General features: G+C 40.3%; 3 protein-coding genes across 8 annotated transcripts in view; 2 read left to right on the top strand and 1 right to left on the bottom strand.

Moving 5' to 3' along the window:
• Positions 1-6,034, top strand: part of dnah3 (dynein axonemal heavy chain 3) — a 170,740-nt gene extending 164,706 nt beyond the window's left edge. The window contains exons 56-60 of the mRNA XM_041206203.1: positions 2-169; positions 1,847-1,989; positions 3,965-4,169; positions 5,176-5,313; positions 5,681-6,034. Of these exons, the coding sequence (XP_041062137.1) occupies positions 2-169; positions 1,847-1,989; positions 3,965-4,169; positions 5,176-5,313; positions 5,681-6,034 (1,008 nt within the window). The remainder of the gene's footprint in view (position 1; positions 170-1,846; positions 1,990-3,964; positions 4,170-5,175; positions 5,314-5,680) is intronic.
• On the bottom strand, positions 1,328-26,054 carry lyrm1 (LYR motif containing 1). Of its 4 annotated transcripts, none has more exons than XM_041207431.1 (6): positions 25,608-25,800; positions 17,345-17,417; positions 13,703-13,861; positions 9,712-9,772; positions 9,587-9,618; positions 1,328-7,209 (listed from the first exon to the last, which is right to left on the bottom strand). In XM_041207431.1, exons 2-6 carry the CDS (start codon positions 17,366-17,368, stop codon positions 7,096-7,098), a joined length of 390 nt encoding a protein of 129 aa, XP_041063365.1. In that variant the 5' UTR covers positions 17,369-17,417; positions 25,608-25,800; the 3' UTR covers positions 1,328-7,095. The 4 variants fall into 4 exon arrangements, with proteins under 4 accessions (XP_041063365.1, XP_041063367.1, XP_041063364.1 ...); XM_041207433.1 differs by lacking the exon at positions 17,345-17,417 and adding an exon at positions 14,931-15,012; XM_041207430.1 differs by lacking the exons at positions 17,345-17,417; positions 25,608-25,800 and adding an exon at positions 25,899-26,054.
• A 350-nt stretch (positions 26,055-26,404) lies between these two features.
• The window catches only part of dcun1d3 (defective in cullin neddylation 1 domain containing 3), a 35,981-nt gene continuing 34,421 nt past the window's right edge, over positions 26,405-27,964 (top strand). The window contains exon 1 of one of the 3 annotated variants that reach the window (XM_041207180.1): positions 26,405-26,515. The gene's annotated coding sequence lies outside the window, so the exon portion shown is untranslated. Of the gene's footprint in view, positions 26,807-27,964 lie in introns of all 3 variants that reach the window. The other 2 variants (XM_041207181.1, XM_041207179.1) reach the window with 2 other exon arrangements.

Raw genomic sequence — 27,964 nt, 5'->3', positions numbered from 1 at the left:
GTCATACATTGATTATCTACGAAATCTACCAACTATAACCCATCCGGAGGTCTTTGGACTTCATGAAAATGCTGATATCACAAAAGATAACCAGGAGACTAATCAGCTTTTTGAAGGGGTGTTGCTAACTCTTCCCAGACAGGGTGGTGGTGCTGGTAAATCTCCTCAAGTAAGATAATCAAATTAGAAGATGCATGATGAAAGATTTGATGTTTTCAAGTTTTAAAACCTATTTGGATTTAATTGTTTATAATTGAAATGTTTACTAACCAGTTAATGGTTTGTAAAAGGACACTGCAAAAGTTTGAATTTAAAGATGGACACACCATCATAGATCACTAGATCTCTCCGTGAGGCTTTTTGCAAGATCAGTGGTGAATGCCTTTGCTTTGCTGCTGATCGCAAAATCACAGCCATAGTTTCTGCCTCAAACACTAATCCCTGCAACTGAATTCCACATCCTCACAACTTCCTTAGTAACAAAATTCTCTTGCTCTCTAATATAAAAGCAAAATACTGTGGATGCTGGATATCTGAAATAAAAACAAAATGCTGGAAAAGCTAAGCAGGTCTGGCAGCATTCATGGAGAGAAAAACAGAGTTAACGTTTCAAGTCCAATATTACTCTTCTTTGGAACTGAAGAGAGGCGTTTTGCTCTCTATTCTAAGTGGATTGCATTTAATCTTGCATCTATGTCGCTTTGTTTTAGACCTCTCAATTATTGGAAACAGTCTGCTTTTATCTACTTGTCCAATCCTTTCATAATTTTAAACATTTGTGTCACATGGCCCAATAATCTGTACTGTTCTCAAGAAGAAAGCACTAGCTTTTATAAGTCTTAATATTTGTATTTCTTCATATTAGATTAGACAGGATCCTAGTGAATGTGTTGGAGTGTCTCCAGAGCCATGATATTCTTCCTAGTATCAAGTCCAATATTGCAACTTCTAATTAAGATCCAATTAGGGTTTTATACACATGCGTATTAGCTCTTGGTTTTATTCTATAACTAGTGATAAAAATGTACAATTCCATTAGTTTTTTTTAAAAAAGACTTTTCATCTTGTGTTGCTGGCTTTAATATCCTCTGAACTGTAGCCCCAAATCCCAATGCTCTTCCATAGCATCAAGTTTATTGCTATTCAGTGTTAGATTGGTGCCGAATGTTACATCCATCATTAACATGAATTTCCCAAATGATCTATTTTTTAAAAAACTGTAACAGAGAATTTCAAGTCAATTGGTACAGTTTGTTCATTGTGGATTCTGCCTCCAAAATGGATACTATATAGGAAGCAAAAGAAAATGGCTTAAACTTAAAAACAATTAGAAACAGAATAAAGTTTATTACAGAAAAATAAAGTGAAATCAAAATAATGTCTACAATTTCTGTTATGATTAATGGTACAAAAATAGTTCTTGTCTGTCAAGCACCTTGGGATGTCCTGATCTCACAAAAGGCACTTATTAATGCAAGTTTGTTCTTTGTTTAGTTTTTTGACTCATTACAGTATTATTGATTACAAGAAGTATATTAACAATCAAATAGCTTTATTATCAATATTTGTTTTGGGGTACATTAGGCAAACTAAAAATATTTGAACAAATGATTGAAATTTTAATGAGTAAGGGATTCAAGGGTTATAGGGAAAAGGCAGGAAAGTGGAGTTGGGGATTATCAGATCAGCCATGATCTCAATGAATGGGCTGAATGGCCTACTTCTGCTGCTACATCTTATGGTCTTATTTACATTTCCAAAAGATTTAATACCAAAAATCTGCTAATGACTTGTTATACTTTTATTGAAATGTTTTAAATCTTCTAATGAATCTACATAATTTCAGGAAGTTGTTGAAGACCTTGCTGCAGACATTATGTCCAAACTACCTGATGACTTTGATTTGGAAGAAGTGATGAAGAAATATCCAGTAGTTTATGAGGAGTCCATGAATACAGTACTCAGACAAGAACTTATTAGATTCAACAGGTGTGCAACAAAAATATAATGGCATTTGGAACAAAGGTTTTATCTGAAAACTTAATGCTGCAATTAAAGCATATCAAGCTGGTGATTTTTTTTTACTCATGAGTGAAATATCCTCACCAACTGAGCAAGTTTCGGAGATTCTGTTGAATTTTGATTCAAATCCATCCTTTATTTCTTCTCAACATAACACATTTATATAAAGTCTGAGTGTGAGTAAACGTTAAACAAACATACCAGTTAGAAAATGACATTTGAGCTGTTTACAATAAAGGCTGGTATTTGGGGAATTTTATTGGAGTGAGAAACCACTCCAGCGGGATAATTTCCCAGCCACCAGTGACAGCAGCAGGCCATTAATGATTTTAGATGCTGCCTGGGAGTAGAGTGCAGAGACCAGAGGGTAGCTTTCAGCTGTCGAAGACTGGCCAGCCTCAGCCGACTAAGACAGGTCGGCCAGTCTCGGCCGACCACGCAATTGCAGGTTTGTGACTGCGCAGGAATTTCAGAGGGTGTGTTCTAGAACAGGGAAGGATATGACCATCCTTGTGAGGCCCAGAGGAGCACTCTTGCTTCCTCTTGGCTCCATAAAAAGGTTTCTGATTTACCTTTTGGGGCTCTTTAACCTACCTGATAGATGGTGACCTGCTTTCACATAGTGTAAAACCCACAGCAGCTGGCCACGTAAGGCTGGATTTAACTGCAACTATGAGCCTATTGGTGAAATAGGACCCTGATCTGAATATACGAGTCCTCTTCCTACTTTGGATGAGCACATCAACTGCCTGCTGAAATCTACAGGTTAAGATTACAGGCTGCAGGAATGTGGTGGTCCAAATGGGTAACTAGCCTGCTATGTTTTAACTGTTCACCTGAGTGGTTTTTACTGCCTGGGTAGGGTTAAATTTAACTCTTAGATCTAGTTGATTATTGCAATGTAAATAAACAGAAAAGACCAATGGGACAATTATTGAGAACAGATCTAATGGTGACGTGATTGCAAAATAAGTGCAAAAAAGGGAAATGTATACATTAGGGATGAGAATGGAAAAAATAAATTTCCAAAAACATCTTGGCGACATTTCTGGGGTAAACTGCTGAGCTGTAAACATGAATAGAATTTAATGCCCTGCCCCGTGGAGAGTTTTGTGGTTGGGGGAGGGGGGTGGTTGCTGGGTGAGAAACTTGCCACTTTCTCTCTACCTTGATTAAGTCTGGTGGGAAGGGTAGTGGACAGCCTTCCCAACTCACTGCCAATTAATGCCAACTTATGGGTCGATATTGATCCTGGGCTTCATGTGGGTGTCATATCAGCAGCAGCCACTGTCTCCTCAGTAGCACTACTGTTCAATAGAGCTGCTGGCCTTGTTGGGTGGGACTTCTGCCCCTGGGGCCCTTGATCCCAGGGAACGCCCGCCACTGTCCTGTTAAGTGCCTAAGTGGCAAGATGTGGTGGACCTTCCCGAAAAGAGGTGGTGTGGGGCTCTTGCCAGCTGTCTAGCTAGAAGATGAAATTCCTGTCACTTCTATTAAATCCAGCCCCATGTGTTGTTCTTCTGTTGATCTAAATATTGGGACATAATTGATGAAAAAGGTGGTTTTGTAACTGCATGCTATTGAATTTGTCTGTAATCATTGTACTATTAACAGTCCTTAGCTGTGCTGGTTGATGGGAGTACCTTCAGGGAAAGTTTGCACCAGTCACCAAAGGAATGAAAACACTGACACTGAAAGATTGATTTTTCTTCTGTCAGTCTGAGGAATGCTGTTCATCAGGCACAAAGGAAAGTATAATGGGGACAGGATACATTATACCATGCCTTTACTCTCTACAATTTGTCCAGGTATTTCCTGGGAATCACCAAGGGTGGCAAGATGCAACTTCTGAAATGGATGTTAAGAAATTTAGAAAATTCTGTCTTGAAGGGTTTAATGAGAATACAAAACATTTTACCTACTGCAGTATCTTCTCTTTCAGACTCACCCAAGTTGTACATAGCAGTCTTATAAACATACGCAAAGCTATTAAAGGTCTTGTGTTAATGTCTGCTGAGCTGGAGAATGTGTTTGACAGTATGCTGGTGGGCAAAGTTCCAGCTATGTGGGCAGCCAAATCCTACCCATCTCTGAAACCCCTTGGCAGTTATGTGGTAGACCTTCTTACAAGGTTACATTTCTTCCAGGTACTATATATTTACTTAAAACTATAGCAGAATGTCTCACTTGAATTAAGGACCTCTATCTTCATATTGAGATGAGATAGCTAGCAATATAAAACAATTATTATAGCCAATCTGAAGAGAAAATGCCATCGTAAATACAAATCCATTAACAAAAATTATCTATATACTGGTATATTTTAATATAAATGTATAATCTACTCTAAAATGTATGCAGATATAATTTGCCAAATTTGATGCCTCAAACATAATGTCAACATAACTAGAATATAGTTTTACTGCCTTGCTATGCAAACAAATCCTTTGCATAGAATATTGAATATTGAATCTAAGAACCAGATCAAGACTTGTTATGAGGATTTATAAGATACACAATTAAGATATCATAAATGGCTACTTTTTATCCATTGTGTATTTTGTTTTATTCTGGGGGTGAGAAAAAAAGCCAAGATCATAAACTAACCCCATTTCAACCTGAATTATCATGGATTTCCACAATCAATGGGAACTTGTGGCAGGAATAGGAATAGAGGGAATTACACTCAAGGCTCTTTTTAAAAAATGTCAAATAAAGTTAAATTAGTTTATATTTTATATATGTTAGTGTTTTGAATAAATTTGTTTGGGCAGTAAACGGTAATAACACTAATGGAACTGTATTGGAATAATCACTGGGATTAAGTACAAGAAACTGAATTAATATATTGCTGAAACAGCCTGGGTAAATGAGAGAAATTCTTATAATACAATTTCAGTTTTGCAGAATGCACCATTTAAAAGAAAAACATTGTTTTAAAGAAATAAGTATCAATGGGTTAGACTTTCTCCATGAAATGTAGATCAATATGCTGAACCAGTGAAATGTAAAAATCAAGGATAGGATGTTTCCATTGTGCATGTACATAAGAACATGTAGGGTAGTAAAACATTATTTGAGGAAATGCCTCATTTTGTTATTTGACATAAATGTAACAATAGTGCCATTTTGTTAAATGTCTTTTGTCTCTAGGAATGGATCAGTAAAGGACCACCCAGTGTATTTTGGTTATCTGGATTCTATTTTACTCAATCTTTTTTGACTGGTGTGTCTCAGAATTATGCAAGAAAATATACCATACCAATTGATCACATCGGATTTGAATTTGAGGTAAGAAAGGTATTCTACTTGTTCAGGTTTTTCCCCTCCCATTCCTTGCTGGACTTTTCCCCTTAATCCATTTCTCCAAGGAGATTTCTCCTTGCTTGAGTATGTTTCTGCTGGAGCCCCTTTCCATTATGAGCTTAGAATATGAACAGGATATTTGATCATTTGCAGTTCTGATAGCATGCTTACATTTAATACCTGCATCCTTATTCAAAACATGTTTTTAAATTAAAGTGTTCAGTACACGTGTTTTTCTTTGCTCTAAAGTTTTCCTATTCTTACATAAGATTGTTGTTCTTAGCATGTAGCCAAAACGGTTTGCTCTTACAGAAGTATATTACCCCAGACTTGTTTCTCTTAAATTTTCTAGGTCATGAAAGAAGAAACTGATATGGAGGTAAAACCAAGAGATGGAGCCTATATTAAGGGTCTGTTTTTGGAAGGTGCACGTTGGGATAGAAAAGAAATGGTTATTGGGGAGTCATTTCCCAAAATTTTGTTTGATTCTCTGCCCATTATCTGGCTTAAACCAGGAATCAGTGCAAAATTTCTACATCTAAAGATCTATTACTGTCCAGTCTATAAAACTAGTGCTCGCAGAGGTACCTTATCCACAACTGGTCACTCAACAAATTATGTTCTTTCAATAGAGCTTTCATCAAATAAACCAGAACAGCACTGGATAAATCGTGGTGTGGCAGCTCTTTGTCAGTTGGATGACTAAAATGTCTTGCTAATCTTTGAATATCCAAATATGAAAAGTGATTATGTATATTCACCTTGGAAATTGGGAAGTAGAAGTAAATAATTTTGTTAAAAAGCATTTTTTGCACACTGTTCATTTATTCTGAGATGCAAAACAATGATGATTTGTCATTGATAAAATATTTAAATGATTAATGTTTGACAAAAATCATGAGTAAAAGATGGATGTGTAATAAAAATCTGAAGGGCAAAACAATGAATTGGGCGGATTTAGTTTGTGCAATGGGGGCCCCCACCAGTTGAAGAACCAGTGGGAGCCCTGTGTTGCTTCTCTCCAGGAGGCCCAACACCATTTAATTGCAATCAAGCACTTATCTGGGCAGCTCTCCATTGCTGGCAGCGCCACTGGGACCAGTGACTGCTGCTGGTAGTGCTCCGAGGCCTTCAGCATTGTGGATGCACCGTGATCAGTCAGACTGCAACCATTCAAGCTGAAGGCCACCACCACTTTCCGAAAGGCAACTAGGGATGGAAATAAATGCTGACATTACCAATGATGCTCATTTCCTAAGAATGAATAAAAATTAGACAATGAAAGAAAGAAAAACAAAGTCAGGCAAATACTACATTGTTTTGCTATCTGCACTTTTAAAAGTATATTTTGCACTAAATACAGAGTCTTAAAAAGGTTGACCTACGAACAATGTGCAAATCCTCAGTACCATATGCATTTTCCCACTGCATTATACTACTTGCATGCAACAGGAGCACAATAGGCCCAGAAGGCAAAGCCCATAGTATAGCACAGGACCTTGTTGTTTGCTCCATTTTTAAAATGTTTCAGTATTGAAAGTATTCCTCAATCTTCGATAAACTATGTTCAAAATAATTCTGTTCCAGGGTAATCCCACAACATAATTATTTTATGAACTTTCTAATTCAAACAGTTTGCTGGATGCTGTTCTCTTTTCATTACAGAAATTTTACTTCTAGAAATAAAGTACAATGTAAACCACTTCAATAACAAATCATATTCACGTGAACAAAGAAAATAGTTTAAGTTGTTGACTCCAGTCACCATTACATTTCCTCATGTGATTGTAGATACACTGGTTTGGCCATTTTCCTCAGCCTTTCTTGCATTCTAAACTTGCGTCCCTTTTTATCAGCAAGTCCCATAGGAGGTAAATGCATCTGTAGATAATATGGAGCAAGTTAAAGGGATATTGTGATGGAACTATTTTTCAGAAAGTAGCATTGTAATCATATTCACAAATAATCTTATCAGTTTTCTGTACCGCGCAACTCAATTTTTTTCTGTCCAGCATTTTGACATATACTTAGTACATAAGCATATATCCTCTTTTCATATTAAGAAATAATGGTGCGTTCATTGCCCCCCCCCCCCGACTGCCCCGCCAAAGAAATCTTACTCAACAGGGACAAAAGGTTAGAAAATTGGAGTTAGTGTTATAGCCCACCCCTGACCCATACTCTGATAAAATACAGCTCTCTTCTAGGAACACATAGATCTCTTCAGGGAGCACAAGATCAGCAAATTTAATCAATAATATATTCCAATTTTAAGGCTGTCTTCAACCCGGCATTTTTAAATACTTGTTTAATTTCATTTATTTCAAATCACCACTTACTCATCATTGCACTAGCCTGAACAGAAAAAACTGGCTGCTGATTCATAGTGTTTGATTACAATTCTTTTGCTAATTTTCTCAGTCAATGTAAGCACTTAAGACAATTGTTCTTCACTTGGTAGTATGGCTGTAAAACAACAAACCTAATGAACTGAGCTTCTGCACTGGGATTTGAACCTATCACAACAAAGGTGTGAAGTTAACTTAACCATTACTACAAGCCTTTAGGATCACATTAATGAAATAAGTGATTTGTTGTGGCAATTTACCAGGAAGATATAATAATAATATTGAAATTTATTGTAGAGTAATCTGGGGTCTCTGTATGTGTGACTTAATTGAATTAAAGGCAGCTGATCTGAAGGTCTTGACGTATTAGAAGATAAGTGAGGTTTGAAATGTTAAGTAGGTAAACATAAGGGAAGTTTTAGAATGCAAGGTGTAAAGGGAACATTTGCATTTTTAAATAAACCAGACTAGCTTGAATTCAAAAGTGAGGGTGAAATGTTTCACCCAGCCAGGAGAAGTTAAGAAACAGTGTTTATTTTTCCCGAAGATTACTTGTAAAGTTGGTACTATGATAGATTTTTTTATTATTGGAGAAGTAAAGTCCAGAGACATAGTGAAACAATGGGAACTTGCATCCAAAGGGGAAAATATGTATAAAGAAAAGGCTGTGTTGTGTAAGGGCAGGCATTCTAAGATCTAACACAAGTGTGAAAGGCCTCCAGTATCTAAGCCTCAAGCTGCTGTCTACAAAGAACTGAAGCTGAGAAAACTCACTTTGAATTCAATTATTCAGGGTATTGTGTGTTACTTTGCCTGGGTCTTTCAAAATCTATGTCTTACTGTTGCCTTAACGAAAATGTAACTGGGAGTTAGATCAACTAGGGGATTTAGACATTATCATAGTAGTAATTTGTAGATGTGCTTAAAATATTTTCTACTGTTAATAAAGGTTTAGTTTAGTTTTGTAAGAAACCTATAAGGCTCGGTGGTCTTATTACTACTGAATTCAAAACCCGCATCTCGAAATACATACAAATTGCAAATAATGGTAGCAGCTGCTTTAAGTTTCCCTCTGGGATTTGAGCAGCTCAGCATTTGCCATTGGCTCTGTCTTAACACAATTGTTTTGTTTCTGCTCACATGGGCACTCTCACTGCCTTGGGGGTATTTTATACAAATTTGTACATGGAAAGCAAATTGTACTACATGGGATTAAGTGTAAAGATTTTCAGGATGATGGTTTAGTTGGTTCTATATTGTATACATGATAAAACACATTGCACTACAATTCTACCTGTATCATTATTTATAAATCTGCTACAAAGGAACAAAAGCACAAGCTTAGAAGATACAGAGGTTGATTTAGCACCTGCAAGTATCAGTATCCATTGACATCGCTGTGTCAAACAACAAGTTGGAGGCAGAGTGGGACTTATGGCAGGACACAAAGTTGATTTACTAACTGCACAGCAAACAAAATCTTCTTGTTCAACAGAGTCTAATTAAATAGTACACTACAGAGTCAATTTCAAAAGAGTTTCCAGAAAATACAGAAAACAGAACTTATGAGAGAAATTAAAGCAATTTGTCCTGATAAAAGCAAGGTGACTATCCTCCACAATGTATTTTGCTGGAGAAGTTACGTATTACAAATGGATCATTTCTCCAGCAAATTGCAGTGTTCAGGATAATTAGATACTAATTGGGTGTGTAAAAACAATCTTGTATAATTGACAGGTTTATTCTTTATTTCTAATCACAAGTTTAGCAAAGGAAACTCTAAAGAAAATGCTCAATAATTATATGGCTCTTACTAAATGTTCTCAATGTCCAGCAATGTGATAATTCACTGCATTGATCAATTACCAAATCCAATTTTACATGTTTATAATGTGAAGATGGTAACTTACTGGTCTAGGATAAGGAATTCTGTAATGTAGTCCTGCAAAAGCGATCAAAAGAATTCAAAAACCAAATGTTATATCCACTTAAGAATTTAAAGTAAAGCATTGATAGATCTTTAAATGATTCTTACCCATTTCTATCCTTGTTTGGCATTCCTGTATACAGATTTTAATTGCTTCTACATCTGTTAACTACAAAATAATTTTATTAATATCGTAGCTAATGAAGAAAAGCCAAAGCTTATAAAAATGCTATAATAAAAACAGAAAATTCTGGAAATAATTAGGTCAGACAATAGCTGTGGAGAGAGAAAAACAGAATTAATGTTTCAGTTTGATAACCTTATGTCAGAATATTTAGATGACAGGTCAACGGCCTGAAATATTCTGACACTCCAGATGCTCTTTGACCTGTTTTTATTTCAGATTTCCAGCATCTGCAGTATCTTGCTTTTGTGTAAATATTATGTTACAACTCACCTAAATATTTTCAACTAAAACTTTAAATGTTGTGATAAGTTTGATTCAGGCTTAAAGAAATGCTTGACCATCATACACACCAAAGAGAATTAGTGGGATATTTGTCTTTCAGATAGAATAAGTTAAGTTTATAATATACAGGTATGTGTGAAAGAAACCTAAAAGTAATGACCAGTGTAAATGTTCATGAGATTCATAGTTAATCACAGAGTGTAAACCAGCCACTGATTAGGACTTAACTGAATGTTCATAATAACCTTTTCAAATGGAAATAGCTGTAATCAAGTCACAAAAGGCAACCTGTGTGATTGTGACTGGTGCACTCTCTCTCCTTGTCCTTTTAAACTTCTCTGCAGCCTTTGACATGTTTTTTCAGATCCTCCTTAAACCCCAACACTAACCAAGTTTTTAATTCCCTCCTCCTAAAAGCTTCTTCTTTGGCTCAGCATCGATTTTTGTCTGATTATACTTCACTGATGTGCCTTAGACTGGTTTTCCATGCTATGGATGCTACATAAAGGCTACAAAAATTAGAATACATATCAGAATACACTTTACCATCCATACCACTCAAAGTCAGAAACTCAGTTCAATTTCAAGTAGGGGAAAAAAATAATTCAAGGCTCTTGCTCCTATCCACTTATCACCTGCTGGTGTGTAGACACCTGAGAATATGGGTGAATAGCATAACATTATATTAAGGCTGGATGACGACTAGTGGTTAATTGGGAGAAGTACCACAGAGCATTTAGTGCATGGAGGTGAAAATTTCATACCACTGAACCTGTTCCTGTGACCAGAATATGCAGTTTGTATTGTCAGTAGTTTGGATAATTCTGTTTCATCATACAGCAAGGAAGGTAGAGTCATCAGAATGTGTAAAATAAAAGAGATGGAGAAGAGGATATGAGTACTTTTAGGAGCATGGAGGGGAAGTATTATAATAAGGTATTTGCAGAAGTCAATGTGCTTGTAACTGATATCTGTAAAAAGCCCGCCACTTGAGATAGAGAAAGATGACAGCTCAGGAACACAAGAGCCAGAGATGGACAACATAAAGACAAGAGATGGATGGAAATTTGAAGCACAGAAAGAGTTTATCATCTCTGATACTTTCTAAACTATTAACATAAAATGATACAGCATAGGGAGGTTACCATTTGGCCCATCATGCCTGTGCTTGCTCTTTGGCAGAGCTATCCAAATTAATTCCATTGTCCTTCCCTTTCCCCATAGCACTAATTTTTTTTCCTACGAGTATTTAACCAATTCTCTTTTGAATGTGACTATTGAATCTGCTTCCAACACCCTTTCAGCCAGCACATTCTAGACCATAACAATTCAACTGTTCTTAAAAGTTGTTTCCTCAAGTTGTCTCTGATTCTTTTGCCAATCATTGTAAGTTTGTGCCTTCTGGTTACCGACCCTTCTGCCAATGGAACAAGTTTCTCCTTATTTACATCATTCATGATTTTGAACACCTCCACCAAATTTCCATGTAACTTCTCTGCTCTGAGAAGAACAATCCCAGCTTCTTCAGTCTTCCCACATGCCTGAAGTCCCTTCTCTGGTACCATTCTAATAAATCTGTTTTGCACTCTCTCCAATTAATTCTTTGGCATCCTTCTGAAAGTGTAGTGCCCAGAATAGAGAACATTTCAGCTGAGGCCCAGCCAGTGTCTCATAAAGGCTTAGTAAAATTTCCTTACATTTGTGCTTTATTCCTGTGTTAATAATGCAAGTACTCCATATACTTTTTAAACAGACTTCTCAACTTGATGTGCCGCCTTCAAAGAATTGCTTACATTCAACCCCAGGTCTCTCTGTTCCTGTACTCCCTTTAAGAATTCTACCATTCAGTTTATATTGTCTCTTTTCATTCTTCCTACCAAAATGTATCACTTTGCAACTCTATTACATTTTACCCATGTTCATTTCACCAATCTGGCTATGTCATCCTGAACTCTATTTACTACATTTCTGAATTTCATGTCATCTGCAAACTTTGAAATGATGTCATTTATATTCAAGTCCAGATCATTTAATATATCAAAAAGAGCACCATTTCTAATACTGACCCCTTAGGGATCCCACAGTATACCACCCTTGAGTCTGAGGAACAACTTTTCACCACTACCTTCTCTTTTCTGTCTCTTAGCCAATTTTGTACCCATGCTGCTACAGTCCTTTAATCTCATGGACATTCATTTTTAGCAAGTCTATTATGTGGTATATCGTCAAAAGCTTAAAAGTTCAGAAATTGGTCAAGTTAGTCAAACATGATTTTCCTTTAATATATCTGCAATGGCTTCAATTTATTACCCTATATTTTTCTAAATGCCAATTAATTCTGTCCTGGATTATTATCTCCAAAAGTTTCCCTCCCACCAACATTAAGTGATTGACCGATAGCTGACAGATTGATCCTTTTTCCCTTCTCTAATCAGAGGTGTACCATTTGCAATCTGTCAGTCCTCTGCTACTATCCCCATATCAAAGGAGCACTGGAAGATTGTGGCCAGACCCTCCACAATTTTTACCTTCACTTCCCTCAGTAACCCAGGATGCATCTCATCTGGACCAGGTGACTTTTCTACTTTGAGGAATGCCAACTCTTAAAATACCTTCTTTTTATCTTTATCCTATTTAATATCGCTACTGCCTCTTCTTTTACTACAACAACCGCTTTTCTAGTGAAGACAGATGCAAAATATTCATTTAGTACCTCAGCTTTACAAAAAAAAGATAAAAACTCCAAAGAGATAAAATTTTGAAATTTCTCGACACTGCCCAATGCAAGTACAGCAAACACTTGCAACATCAAACTAACTTTCAATCTTCATGAAAAAACAGAATACTGCAGATGCTGGAAATTTTAAATAAAAACAGAAAATGTTGGAAATACTCAGGCGAGACAGTATCTGTTCACAGAGAACAGAGTTGACATTTCAGGTCGATGACCTTTCATCACAGAGATGTAATAGGTTTTGAACAAGGGGCAGGTGGGACAAGTGACAAATGGAAAATCTGTGATCGGAAGACAGAGGATTAAATGACAAAAGAGTTAGTCTTTCAGGGCCATGGGTAATGATGATGGGGCAAGAAAGGAATAAAGAAACATCTTGTTCAAAACCTATTACATCTCTAACTTTTCCCAGTTCCGATGGAAGGTCATCAACCTGAAACATTGACTCTTCTTTGTCAACAGATGCTGCCTGACCTGCTGAGTATTTACAGCATTTTTTGGTTTTTCATTCAATCTGGATCATTGCATTTTACAAATCACATTCATGTAATCCCAACAGTTCTGAAGCCATCATTTCAGAGCTGCCTTTAAAAGACGACTTGAATGAGGCTAAATATAAAATTAAAATCCGAGACAGAAGTAACACTTTGTGAAAATGACTAAATAACTTCTTCCAGCTAACTCCCCTGATTGCTGTCAGCACGTATGGTTTAAAAGAAAATATTTAAATAGAAATTGAAGAAAACTGAGTTAACTAATGCTTTTGTCTCCCCCCCCATTAAGAGGCACTAATGGCAATACTAAGTTGTTAATTTATATCTTTATTACATAATTTTCCCCATAAAAATGCAATAAACATGCCATAAATTAAAACATTGTTTGCATTTGTGACTTGCATTTCTGTTTTTTCTGAACAATGCTCTGGCCTCTGTGATGATGTAGTCCTTTTCTTTCAAAGTGTCATCTGTTAGGCCTGATAGTGACTGCCATGTTCTTGCTATTCTGAAGATCCTTCGATAAAGACCAAGCACATCACACCTAGTTGCTACTGTCATCTGTTGAAATGAAGAGAAAATCTATGAAGCTGCAATAATAATTTAGAAGATTATGCTGAAAATTAGATGAAAAAGGGCAGGACAAAGCTCATGTGGAGCATTAACTTGGGCACATAATCAATTGTGCTGAATGACCTGATTCAGTGGTTACATTCTATGTAATTCTAAGTAACTTTGTCAGACTATACAAGCTACATTCCACTATCATATAAGTATACAATATTTGAGCACATGGCTGTAGGAGGGAGCAAGGAAAATAAAAATATATATATATTCAAAATAACTGCTGAATGTCATTATACATAATAGAATTAAAAGACTAGAAGAAATGTTAAGTTTTTTTAATATAATTTTTGACCCTTTCTCCAAGGAATTTGCCTTACTCATCTACGGTATATGCTCTCTCCCACCCATCCGAGATTTTTTTGTAAACACAATATGCTGTTTAAACCAAGTTCTCTTCTTTCCACATTGACCTGTAACTGCCTTTTACTGCCAGAAATTCTTCCAATGAAGCATCAGCTCCCTTACCATCAATTCCATAATCCCCATACCTTTGTCCAGTTTAGACTCAGTTTATCCAGGCTCTCCTTCCTGGCCTCCATTCCGCCAGAATCTTCAACTCCAAATCTGCCACATATTTCCTATTGTTCACAAAATCCTGCTCGCCCATCAACTCCATCATTATCACCCGAAACTGGTAGTCATATACGAACCACCATGCCTTACCATACAATTCCTGCAGCTTTATGTCCCCCTCATGCTGACTGCCCCTGTAACTCTACCCTTTTGTGCATTTATTTTTCTCTCCACTCAATCCCAATGATCACCCATCTTGATTTGCCTCTCTTGAATTTCCTCTATATCAATCTATACCATTAAAAGTCTTTACAAAACACCTCTCTTTGAAAACTTGACATCTGCTTCTTTCTTGCCTGGAGACATTTTTTTTGGTTAATGATGCGATACAATTGCAAATCATTGCTGCTGAAACAACAATGGCCATATCTGATAAAAGCAAAGAACCGCGGATGCTGGAAATCTGAAACAAAAACAGAAACAGAAATACCTGGAAAAACTCAGCAGATCTGGCAGCATCAGTGGAAAAGAGTACAGTTGACGTTTCGAGTCCTCATGACCCTTCAACAGAGCTAAGTAAAAATAGGAAAGAGGTGAAATATAAGCTGGTTTAAGGGGGGGGTTGTTGTGACAAGCAGCCAGTATAGGTGGAGATAACCAAAAGATGTCACAAACGGACAAAGAGGTGTTGAAGGTGGTGGTATTATCTAAAGGAATGTGCTAATTAAGGGTAGAAAGAAGGACAGACAAGGTACAGATAGCTCTAGTGGGGGTGCGGTGAAGGGATACTAAAAGGGCTAAAAGGTAGAGATAAACAATGGGTGGAAATGCATTTAAAAATAATGGAAATAGGTGGGAAAAGAAAAATCTACATAAATTATTGGAAAAAACAAAAAGGAGGGGGAAGAAACGGAAAGGGGATGGGGATAGAGGAGAGAGTTCAAGATCTAAAATTGTTGAACTCAATATTCAGTCCTGAAGGCTGTAAAGTGCCTAGTCGGAAGATGAGGTGCTGTTCCTCCAGTTTGCGTTGAGCTTCATTGGAACAATGCAGCAAGCCAAGGATAGACATGTGGGCATGAGAGCAGGGTGGAGTGTTGAAATGGTAAGCGACAGGGAGGTCTGGGTGATGCTTGTGGACAGACCGAAGGTGTTCTGCAAAGTGGTCACCCAGTCTGTGTTTGGTCTCTCCAATGTAGAGGAAACTGCATTGGGAGCAACGAATGCAGTAGACTAAGTTGAGGGAAGTGCAAGTAAAATGCTGCTTCACTTGAAAGGAGTGTTTGGGCACTTGGACGGTGAGGAGAGAGGAAGTGAAGGGGCAGGTATTGCATCTTCTGCATTGCATGGGAAGGTGCCGTGGGAGGGGGTTGAGGAGTAGGGGGTGATGAAAGAGTGGACCAAGGTGTCACGGAGGGAACGATCCCTACAGAATGCCTCCCGGGGGGTGTGAAGGGAAGATGTGTTTGGTGGTGGCATCATGCTGGAGTTGTCGGAAATGGCAGAGGATGATCCTTTGAATGTGGAGGCTGGTGGGGTGATAAGTGAGGACAAAGGGGACCCTATCATGTTTCTGGGAGGGAGGGGAAGGCATGAGGGCGGATGCGCGGGAGATGGGCCGGACACGGTTGAGGGCTCTGTCAACCACTGTGGGTGGAAAACCTTGGTTAAGGAAGGAGGAGGACACGTCAGAGGAACTGTTTTTGAAAGTGGCATCAGCAGAACATATGCGACGGAGGCGAAGGAACTGAGAGAATGGAATGGAGTCCTTACAGGAAGTGGGGTGTGAGGAGCTGTAGTCGAGGTAGCTTCGGAGAAAGAGTTGTGGGAGGGGGCCGGAGTAGGACTGGAACAAGATGGACTGGCCATATCTGGTTCTTTTTACATTTGTCAAGTTTACTGGCTCAAGTGAAACAATGAGCCATTGTCAAAGATTTTAAGCACCTCCCATGTAATTAGCCCTGCATGGTACAGTATAACAGTCAATTCAATCTTACCAGCAATGTAATATTTATTAAACGAGGTCAGAATTGTGCAACTTAATAGAAGGCAACATTGCCCTGATACAAGCATTTTTAAAATAATTACTTTTGCAATAAAACATTAAAAAAAACAAAAATATGGCAGCAAGCATGTAAATTTTTAATGTCAGAATTCTTTAAATAGCAAAAATCAGAAACATTTTAATCACAGAATTTTAACAGCACAGGAGGAGGCTATTCACCCCATTATGTTGCCCCAGCTCTTCAAAGAGCATTATGACCTAATGCCATTGCCCTGCCTTTTCCCCATAACCCTGCACATTGTTTTGATTCAAAATCATCTAATGCCATCTTGAATACCTTGATTGAACCTGCTTCCACCACACTTCCAGGCAGTGCGTTCCAGACCCGAACCACTCATTGTGTGAAAAATTTGTTGCTCACGTCACCGTTGCTTCTTCTGCAAATAAATTCAATCTACGCCCCTCATTTTTGATTCCTTTACAAACAGGAGGAACTTCTCCATATCTACTCTATCTAATGCATAATCCAGTGATTAAGTGCATAATCTTCATAGAACTTTATCCAATTTGATGAAAACTAAATTGCTGACCAAACTGTATTTACATCTTGGTTAACATCTTTGATATTATAGATTTACTCATTTTAATTGTCTCTCACACAGGGTGTTTAAATGCTCAGTGCCTTTCTTAATGTCATTATTTGACCAAGATCAGTGGCAAAGCCACCTGGTACATAAAGCCACAATGTCATGCCAGGTCTGATAATATAATTGCAAAAATCTAACTATCAAATAAAAATGCATTTAAATGAGATGCAAATATTTAAATTGATACATTATTCTAATTATAAATATGGAGCTGTAAACTTATTGTTCAATAACCCTCCTGATGTTCCTCACCTTCGAGCTATGCTCTATATTCATTCTTGGTTCACTCTCTGCGTAGCACTAAGGCTTCCCTACATAATGAAAGCTATGGAAATTATATTGTTAGAACTGTAATAGACTTGCAACCATAAACTGTTTACGATACAATGTCAGCTGGACCTGGAGTAGCGGGCATGGCCAAGGCTTAGGATGTGAGTAGACTGGTTGTAAGTGGGAAATGTTTGTAACAAAAGAATATGATTATTCATACCAGATCTAAAATATGATTAGTTAAAGTCAGTCCAGTGATGAAAAATAAAAGTTAAGCTACAGGTTGTAATCCAGGAATGAGAATTAGGCAAGGATTGAACTATTAGTAAGTAGAAAATTAGCAAGCAAGACCTCAAAAGTAGTGATCTCCAGATTGTTCCCAGTGTCACGCGCATGTGAGTGCATAAATAGGAGGATAAGACATATGAATGAGTGGCTAGAAAGATGGTGCAGGAGGGCTTTAGGTTCTTGGGACATTGGAACCGGCTCTGGGGAGATGGGACCTATACAAGACGGGACAGACCTCCTTGCGGGGCATTTTGCTAGCGCTGTTGGGGAGGTTTTAAACTAGCTCAGCAGGGGTGTGGTAACCAGGAGATAACATTAGAGAGGAGTGTCAAGGTCCACAGAATACTAGGAGAAATAGATAGAACCAGCAAAAGGACTAGTAAATGAATAGGTAGCACTAGAGTAAAGGAGAAATTAATAGAGTCTAAATCAGAGTTACTACACACAGTAAATAAGATTGGTGAGTTACAGGTGCAGATTGCCATATGATGTTGTGGCTATAACTGAGACCTGGCTCAAAGAAGGGCAGGACTGGATGTTAAATATCCTTGGATAGATGGTGTTCAGGAAAGATAGGAAAGAAAGAAAAGGAGGGGTGGTGGTATTGATAAAGGAAAGCATTGCAGTGCTGGAGAGAGAGGATATCCCAGAGGGATCAAGGACAGTATTTGGCTACAGCTCAGGAACAAAAAAGGTGCAATTACATTGCTCAATATAGTACACAGGCCACCAATTATGTAGAGGGCCAAATGTGCAAATAAGTTACAGGGAGGTGCAAAAGTTATAGTGGGGGACTTTAATTATCCAAACATGGACTGGGACAGTGGTAGTGTAAAGGGTGAGAGGGGCAAGAATTCCTAGAAAATGTTAAGGAAAATTTTCTTCAGCGGAACGTTTCCAGTCCAACAAGGAAGAAGGCGCTGCTAGACCTGGTTCTTGGGAACGAAGTGGGCCAAGTACATTAAGAGTCAGTAGCTGAACATTTAAGGGACAGTGATCATCGTATCATTTGTTTTAGGCAGACTATGGAAAAGGACAAAGAACAGTCCAGAGTAAGAAAAATTAACTGGGGAAAAATCAGCTTCAATGAGGTAAGAACAGATCTGGCCCGAATAAATTGGGGCCAAAGGTTGGCAGGAAAAACGGATGCTGATCAATGGGCTACCTTCAAAGAGGAGATAATTTGGACACAGTCAAGGTATATTCCCTCAAAAGGGAAAGGTAGGGCAAACAAATCCAGAGCTCCCTGGATGAAAAAGGAGATAGGAATTAAGATAATTAAGAAAAAATGTGCAGGTGTCAGGTAGAAAATACAATTGAAAACCAAGCTGAATATAAAAGGTGCAGAGGAGAGGTGAAGCAGCAAATAAGAGAAGAAAATATACAGTATGAAAAGAGACTGGCAGCCAGCAGAAAAGGGAATCCAAAAATCTTCTATAGGCATATAAATAGTAGAAGGGTGGTAAAAGGAGGAGTAGGGCCGATTAGGGACCTAAAAGGGGATTTACACATAGGAGCAGAGGGCATAGCTGTGGTACTAAATGATTACTTTGCACCCGAGTCTGTGAAGGAAGAAGATATTACTCAGGCCATGGTAAAAGATTAGGTAATTCAGACACTAGATGGGTTTAAGAATTGAAAAGGAGACGGTATCGGATAGGTCATCTGTACTTAAAAGTTGATAAGGCACTGGGAACTGGATGAGATGCATTCAAGGATACTGAGGAAAGTGAGAGTGGAAATTGCAGAGGCATTGGCCATAATTTTGCAGTCTTCCTTAGATTCAGGATGGTCCCGGAGGACTGGACAATTGCAAATGTTACACCCTTGTTCAAAAAAAAGGTGCAAAGGTCAGCTTAGCAATTACAGGTCAGTCAGTTTAACTTCAGTGGTCAGGAAATTTCTAGAAATAATAATTTGGGACAAAATTAATAGTTACATGGACAAACGTGGGTTAATTAAGCAAAGCCGACATGGATTTCTTAAGGAAAAATCATGTTTAACTAAACTTGCTGGAGTTTTTTAAAGCGGTAACAGAGAAGGTTGATGATGGCAATTCTGTTAATGTGGTATGTACATGGAAAATTGTGAGCAAAGTTATAGTTCATGGACTAAAAGGGACAGAAGCAACATGGATATGGAATTGGCTGAGTGACAAGAAACAGACAATAGTGGTTAATGGATGTTATTCATGCTGGAGGGAGGTTTGTGGTGGAGTTCCCCAAGGGTCAGTATTGGGACCCTTGCTTTTCCTGATATATATTAATGACCTAGTCCTTGGTGTACAGGGCATGATTTCAAATTTAGCAGATGATACAAAACTCAGGAACGTTGTGAACTGAGAGGAGGACAGTGTACAATTTCCAAGGGACATTAACAAGTTGGTGGAATGGGCGAACGGATGACAGGTGAAGTTTAATGCAGAGAAATGTGAAGTGATTAATTTTGGTAGGAAGAAATGGAGAGACAACATAAAATAAAAGGTACAACTCTAAAAGGAATGCAGCAGCAGCGGGATCTGGGTGTACATGTGCATAAATTATTGAAGGTGGCAGGACAAGTTGAAAGAGCAGTTAATAAAGCATACAGTATCCTGAGCTTGATTAATAGGGGTTATAGAGTACAAGAGCAAGAAGGTTATGTTTAATTTATATAAGTCATTAGTTCAGCCTCAGTTAGAGTACTGTATCCAGTTCTGGGCACCGCACTTTAGGAAGGATGCGAAGACATTAACAAGGGTGCAGAAAAGATTCATGAGAATGGTTCCAGAGATGAGGAACTTCAGTTATGAAGCTAGATTGGTGAAGTTAGGACTGTTTTCCTTAACGGAAAAGTAGGTTGAGAGATTTGATAGAGGTATTCAAAATTATGAAGGATCTGGACAGAGTAGATAGGGAAAAACTGTTCCTAATTATTTGTAAAAGAAGCAAAAGTGATATGGCGGTGGGGGGGGGGAAAGAGGAGAAACATTTTTACGCAGCGAGTGGTTAAGGTTAGGGATACACTGCCCGAGAGTTTGGTGGGGGCAACTGAAGCATTCAAAAGGGAATTAGGCTGTTATCTGAAAAGGTAGAATGTGCAGGGTTATGGAGAGAAGGCAGGGGAATGGTACTAGGTGGGTTGCTCATTTGGAGTGCTGGTGCAGACACGATGGGCCAAATGGCCTCCTTCTGCGGCATAACAATTCTGTGATTCTGTGAAATGAAAGGGGAAGCAGAAAAGACAGCTGAAGAGATGAACTCCAGCTTGGTAAACTTTTATTTAAAGATCGCTTCATAATTAGTAGAAGTGAGGCTAGAGGAAGGGGTAGAGAGAGACTTCAAGGAGGTTAGTAGGGCAGAAATACAGCCTAAGGTTATTTTTGCCCGCTAGGATAAATAGAAGATTTAAGATCACATGATTAATTATAAGCAATATCTTTAGCACTCTACATTTATACAGACAAAAAGTTTTTAATGTATAATGATTTAACTTTAGTGAAGTTAGCTTCTAATGGCTTTGACAACATCAAGATAGAACAGTTGAGTGTTTTTTACTCATGTTTAGTAAAAGTAGAGGGGAACAGCACTGGTGATGAAGAGGTAGACACCAGCAGGTGATTTAGAGTCTGGACTTTGCTGAGAGGCTAAAATTTCAGAAATTTGAAAGAGGACACTCAGATACAAATGAAGACCCTGCAGTCTAGACCAATTTAAGGTTAGGTGCCATTTTCCAGTTACAAAAGTGAACTAACTTTCTTACTATTATGACGTTTTTAAGTGAAATGGTGTAGCTGACAGAGAACAATGATGTCTAATCTAAAGATGCAGAATGTCATGATTAGTATGATAAAGAGATATGAAATGAATTGGGGACATGAGCCTAGGCAGTGTTTCTAGGATCTACAATAGGAAGGCTGAGAGTTGAAAGGTGGTCTGGGCCAGAACCAGAAACTGCAGAAAGTTGGTGAGGGGAGGAGAGCGGGTGTGTGGGGGGTGCATGTAGTAGTGCACACTATTGAAGTAGAGTGGTGCCTCTATCTTGATGTTACAGTGCAAAGCACTGTAGGGGAACCTGATGCTTGAAAGTTGAATGGGGATACAGTAAGCAAAGGTGTTGGGGGTGGGGTGGGGAGGAGAACAGGCCTTTTTGGTAGCCTCTTCGTACCCGGAACCAAGGGAGCAGCTGAGTCGATGGGGTAGTTCTATATGTTAGCAGTACTATATTTTAAAGGATAGACATACTCAGCCAACGTCAGAAATAAACGATCCACCAATTCCCCAGTGTTCCACTGCTAAAGCTTCTGTGCTTTAATTGGTTTCAGACTGGTGTGGGTGGGTGGAATACAGGGGCAAGGATTACTGTGAATACTTTGAAAAGAGGTAAAAGTTTGGAAGTAATCAGGAAAACTAGAGTTTGTCAGCCAACAGGTGGTGCTGGAGCTATTGGAAAGTCTGTTTTTTAATAAGACCATAAGACATAGGAGCAGATATTAGGCCATTCGGCCCATCGAGTCTGCTCCACCATTCAATCATGGCTGATAAGTTTCTCAACCCCATTCTCCCGCCTTTTTCCTGTAACCTTTGATTCCTTTACCAATCAAGAACCTATCTATCTCCGTCTTAAGTACACTCAATGACCTGGCCTCCACAGCCTTCTGTGGCAATGAATTCCATAGATTCACCACTCTCTGGCTAAAGAAGTTTCTCATCTCTGTTCTAAAAGGTCTTCCCCTTACTCTGAGGCTGTGCCCTCGGGTCCTAGTCTCTCTACTAATGGAAACATCTTCCCCACGTCCACTCTATCCAGGCCTTTCAGTATTCTGTAAGTTTCAATCAGATCCCCCCTCATCCTTCTAAACTCCATCGAGTATAGACTCAGAGTCCTCAAACGTTCCTCATATGTTAAGCCTTTCATTCCTGGGATCGCTCTTGTGAACCTCCTCTGGACCCTCTCCAGGGCCAGAACATCCTTCCTGAGATACAGGGCCCAAAATTGCTCACAATATTCTAAATGTGGTCTGACCAGAGCCTTATAAAGCCTCAGCAGCACATCCCTGCTTTTATATTCTAGTCCTCTCGAAATAAATGCCAACATTGCATTTGCCTTCCTAACCACCGACTCAACCTGCAAGTTAACCTTAAGAGAATCCTGGACTAGGACTTCCAAGTCCCTTTGAACTCCAGATTTCTGAATTCTCTCCCCATTTAGAAAATAGTCTATGCCTCTATTCTTCCTACCAAAGTGCATGACCTCACATTTGCCCACGTTGTATTCCATCTGCCACTTCTTTGCCCATTCTCCTAACCTGTCCAAATCCTTCTGCAGCCTCCCCACCTCCTCAATACTACCTGTCCCTCCACCTATCTTTGTATCATCTGCAAACTTAGCCAGGATGCCCTCAGTTCCTTCATCTAGATCATTAACGTATAAAATGAAAAGTTGTGGTCCCAACACTGACCCCTGCTGAACTCCACTAATCACTGGCAGCCATCCTGAGAAGGACCCCCTTATCCCCACTTTCTGCCTCCTGCCACACAGCCAATCTTCTATCCATGCTAGTACCTTGCCTCTAACACCATGGGCTCTTATCTTACTGAGCAGCCTCCTGTGCGGCACCTTGTCAAAGGCCTTCTGGAAATCCAAGTAGATAACATCCATTGGCTCTCCTTTGTATAACCTACTCGTTACCTCCTCAAAGAATTCTAACAGATTTGACAGGCATGACCTCCCCTTGATGAAACCATGCTGACTTTGCCCTATTTTACCATGCACTTCCAAGTATTCTGAAATCTCATCCTTAATAATGGACTCTAAAATCTTACCAATGACCGAAGTCAGGCTTTGGGAGCAATTGCATGGAGACACCAAGTCAGGAAGCTGAGATGGTGGGTTAAAATCAGTTTTAGCCCACTTACAAGTGCTAGAAGCTTGAGCAAAATTGGGCATGGTCTTTAATGAACAGTTGATGCTAATCAGGTTTCCAGAATCAGCTTACAAGTTTGAAGACTAACTTCAGCCAGCTACTTTTTGGCAATAATGGGTATCAGTTAAGAGCTGGGAGGAGAGAGCACGAGCATGGTCCAGCTGCTGTTTACAGCTAGTGCTGTAGAGCTGGAGGACAATTTTAGGTCATGCTTCTGAATTACTTCACTGAGGGATAGCATTTAAAACCTGGCACGAGAGGCCAAGGATTCTTTTTTGCAAATGGCTTGACGTAAGTGAGATGACAGTGTTGGCTTTGGGTTCACAGATGGCTTACAAAGCCTATCTTAGCCTCTCCCGCAGTGAGGTCATGGGCTGTCAGCAAATTTCTTACAGAAATAAAAACAAAAAATGCTGCAGAAACCCAGCAGGTCAGTATTTCTTAAATGGCAAGGGATTAGAAAGTGTAGATGTACAAAGAGACCTGGGTATCCTAGTCAATAAATCACTAATAGCTAACATGCAGGTGCAGCAAACAATTAGGGAGGCTAATGGCATGTTAGAATTTATCACAAGAATTTGAATACAGTAGTGAAGTCTTTCTTCAATTGTATAGAACCTTGGTTAGACCACACCTGGAGTACTGTGTGCAGTTTTGGTGCCCTTAGGGAGGATATTATTGCCATAGAGACAGTGCAATGGAGGTTCACCAGGCTTGTTCCTGGGATAGCGGGACTGTTTTTTGAAGAGAGATTGGGGAAACTGGGCCTGTATTCTCTGGAGTTTTGAAGAATGAGAGGTGATCTCATTGAAACCTACAAAATACTTAAAGGATAGACGGGGCAGATGCGTAAGATTTTGCTGCTGGTTGGGGAGTCTAGGGCCATGGGACACAATTTCAAAATAAGGGGAAAGCCACTTAGTACCGAGATGAGGAGAATTTTTCTTACTCGGGGGAATCTTTGGAATTCTCTGCTCCAGAGGGCTGTGGAAGCTCAGTTACCGAGTACGTTGACAGATTTCAAAGTACCAATGACATAAAGGGATACGGGGACAGTGTGGGGGGAAAAGAAGGCATTGAAGTGGATGAAAAGCCATTGTCATATCAAATGGCTCCACAGGCTGAATGACCTACTCCTTGCTCCTATGTCAGGCAGCATCTGTGGAGAGTTTACCTTAAAGGTCCAGTGACCTTTCATCACTGTTCTGAAGCTTAACTCTCTCTCTTTCCACAGATGCTGTTAGACCTGCTGGGTCTACCAGCACTTTCAGGTTTCCACTATCTGCAGCATCCTGCTTTCGGAGAAGTTGTTGCAGGGCTTTCCAACAGTTGCGATTTCTAATCTTAGATAAACGGACAGCTTAATTTAAAAAGAAACGGAAGCTTGGAGATTATCCAGCCGGGGGAGGGGTGGTGGGGGGGGGGGGGAAAGAGAGAGAGAGAGAGAGAGAGAGAGAGTGGGGGGGGGGGGATGTTTTTAAAACTTTCTTTAAAAGAAAGAAAGATCTGCTACAAACAGGAAGCAATAAAAGTGATGGTGGTGGTGGGACCGGGAGGCAGCATCTGAGAGAAAACACTTGGTGGGGCGGCAGTGGTTTCAGCCTCGTCCAGACCTCCCCAGGGGTGGAGGTGGAGGTGGAGGGGGGGGGGGGGGGGTTTAAAACCTGAATCTAAATCGAGAATCATCTCCATAAACTTAATCGCCGCTGTTTAAAAAAAAATAAACACAAAACAGCCGAGGAACGATGCGCTTCTTCCTCACCCACCCCCACCCCCCCCCCCCCCCCCTTTTCCCCTCCCCTCCCCCCAGCCTCACAAAAAGAACCAGCCCCAGACGGTGATATCAGGGCAGGGGGACCCTCACCTCTAAGATGAAGCATTCATTGTCCAAATAAACATTCCCCCGCTCTCCAATTCAAATTTTTATACAAAGAAAATAAATTAAACCGCCGATTAGATGGGTTGCGAACTGAATGCAGGAGGTCGGCTTTCCGACTCCTTTTTTCCCCTCTCACATTGAAAAAGTAATACAATTGCCGTCGGATGACTCACGTTGGGCGGAGAGTGACCCCGCAGGGAGAAATTCGGTGCTTTCTGCCAGGTTGCAGGTTGTGTTATTATCAACGGAACACATTTAACCAGAGGGTAGCCGGCGGTTTTCTCCCAGCTCGAGGGAGCAACCAACGGACGAACGCCTGGGGCTCGAGCGTCGCGCAGGCGTACCCCTCACGTCGCAGCGACGGAGAGGTCGAGCATGACGGCAAATTGCAGCGCCCACGCGCAACTCCCAGGAGACACGAGCCCATTGAGCAGCTGAGATTCGAGCGCCGCGCACCCGCGTACCTCAAGGTTCCTCCCCGCCCCCACTCTCCGACGGTGCTCGAGCAGGACGACGGATCTCATCGCGCACGCGCCCCTCTCCGCCACCACCAACGGACGGCTCGAGCGCTGAACGCCTCACATCCCCACAACGGAGTTTTGACGACGGATTGCACTGCGCACGCGCACCTCTAAGGTTTCCCCCCCCCTCCACTCCCGAGGGACATGAGCTGTGGTTCGGATGTTGCGCATGCGCACCTTATTCCCACACCGGAGATGGGGGCTTGACGTTGTACTTCAGTGCGCATGCGCACCTCTAGCTTGTTTTCCCCCCGTCGGCGGTCGAGGAAGGTGCCGATGACGATGATGACGACGGCGACGGGCCCCTCCTCCCACCAGCTCGGCTTCCGGTCCCGCGCATGCGCCCTCCTGGCGTTCCGCCCCGCTGTCTTGAAACGTCAACGTGAGTGTTTTCACTTTCCCTTCCCGGGGACCAAGCGCCGCCGCCGCCTTGCGTGTTTGCGTCACTGTTGTCTGACCACAAGGTTTGGTGAGGTAATGCGCAGGCGAAAAGCTGGGTGCCCGGCGCAGTAGGAAGTGATGAGGGGAAGTTTCTGTCTCCTTAAATTATCCGCGGAACGGTGGGTGTTTTTCCGTCCGTACCTCTCTCGAAATCGTCGCGTTAGTGTCCGTTAGTGGCCGTCCGGGCGGCATGTCGCTGAAGGGATCGGGTTCATCGGCCGTAATGTCGTAAAGAAGGCCCAAGCGCCTGCCTTTCCTCTCCAGGGGCGAAGGGAAGCCCGTCGTTTGTTTCGGTGCCTGCGCACAACCTCTGACTCTAACCCTGAATACAATTAAAACTCAACCAGCATCTGCGTTCTGCCCACTCTCCCAGCAAACAGGATGATGACTTGATTGCGCTCGTGTTATTTGTAAGTTTCCTGGTTTTTTTTTTATTCCCTCTCCCCACCCCCCTCCTCTACATTTAATATTTACCTGGATTGTTATTTGTGGTATGTGACAATTATTTTTTTTTTTAGCCATTAATACAAGTCTGGGTCAAAATGAGCTCCCTCAAGCCCTCGAACGTGGCACATTTTTATCTACTTTGTGTGATGGGTAACTTCACCCCCCCCCCCCCCACCCAACCCCACCACCATCACCATCACCTCCTCCTCCGTCCTGGGTATTGAAATTCGGTTTGTGTGCTAAGATGGACCGGTGGCCTGATGGAGTGTTTTGTCCGAAATCGGGGGATGAAATTTTCACTTGAATGAAAAAAAGGATGGGTGCCGCTAACACGACCCAGAAATGATCTCAGACGTTGCATCTTTCTAAACTCTGATCTTGAAAATTCCTCAGTGAAAAATTACATAGCAAAGGGCTTCAAGGGAGACCGTTGGTAGGTTAATTTTCATGGCTGTGAGCATTTTCGGACATAAACAATGGTCCTGCACACAAGCACTATATTCTAAAATGAAGATGGAAGTTTGAATGGGGGAGGGGGAGGAGGAGGGGGGGGGGGGGCGGGGGGGGGGTGGTGTGGAGAGTAAGCAACGTTGAGCAGTTTGTTTTCAAGTTGTACAATACCTGGCCACACCTATGCTACAGGTGAGAATTTTACACTCCTGGGATTGCCAGGCCCTGTCATTCATATTACAAATGTTTGCTGAAGTTTCAGAATCATTGTAATTTAAAAATAGCGAAATTTCTGCTTTCATGTGCTCCTATATATTTGTATGCAGTGGACATTGCAGAAATTTATTTACTTCCCAAAAAGACTTGCCTTTCCATAACCTTTCACAATCTCAGGGTGCCTCAAAGCATTTTACAGCCAACACTTTTTTTAAAGTGCTTTTTTATAATGTACTGGACTAAGCACCCACTTTGCATGCAGCAAAGGTCTCAGTGAGAATTTGCAGAGTATTACTTAAATGCAGAATGGCTGCATAATTCTGAGATGTAGAGAGATCTCGGTGTTTAACTACGAGTCACAGAAAGTTAGTATGCAGGTACAGCAAGTAATTAAGAAAGCTAATGGAATGCTATCCTTTATTATGAGAGGGATTGAACATAAAAGTAAGGATGTT

This window comes from Carcharodon carcharias, chromosome 15, assembly GCF_017639515.1.
Source record: "Carcharodon carcharias isolate sCarCar2 chromosome 15, sCarCar2.pri, whole genome shotgun sequence".
In the NCBI taxonomy this organism is placed as follows: domain Eukaryota; kingdom Metazoa; phylum Chordata; class Chondrichthyes; order Lamniformes; family Lamnidae; genus Carcharodon; species Carcharodon carcharias.
This window is presented reverse-complemented; position numbering and strand designations above follow the sequence as displayed.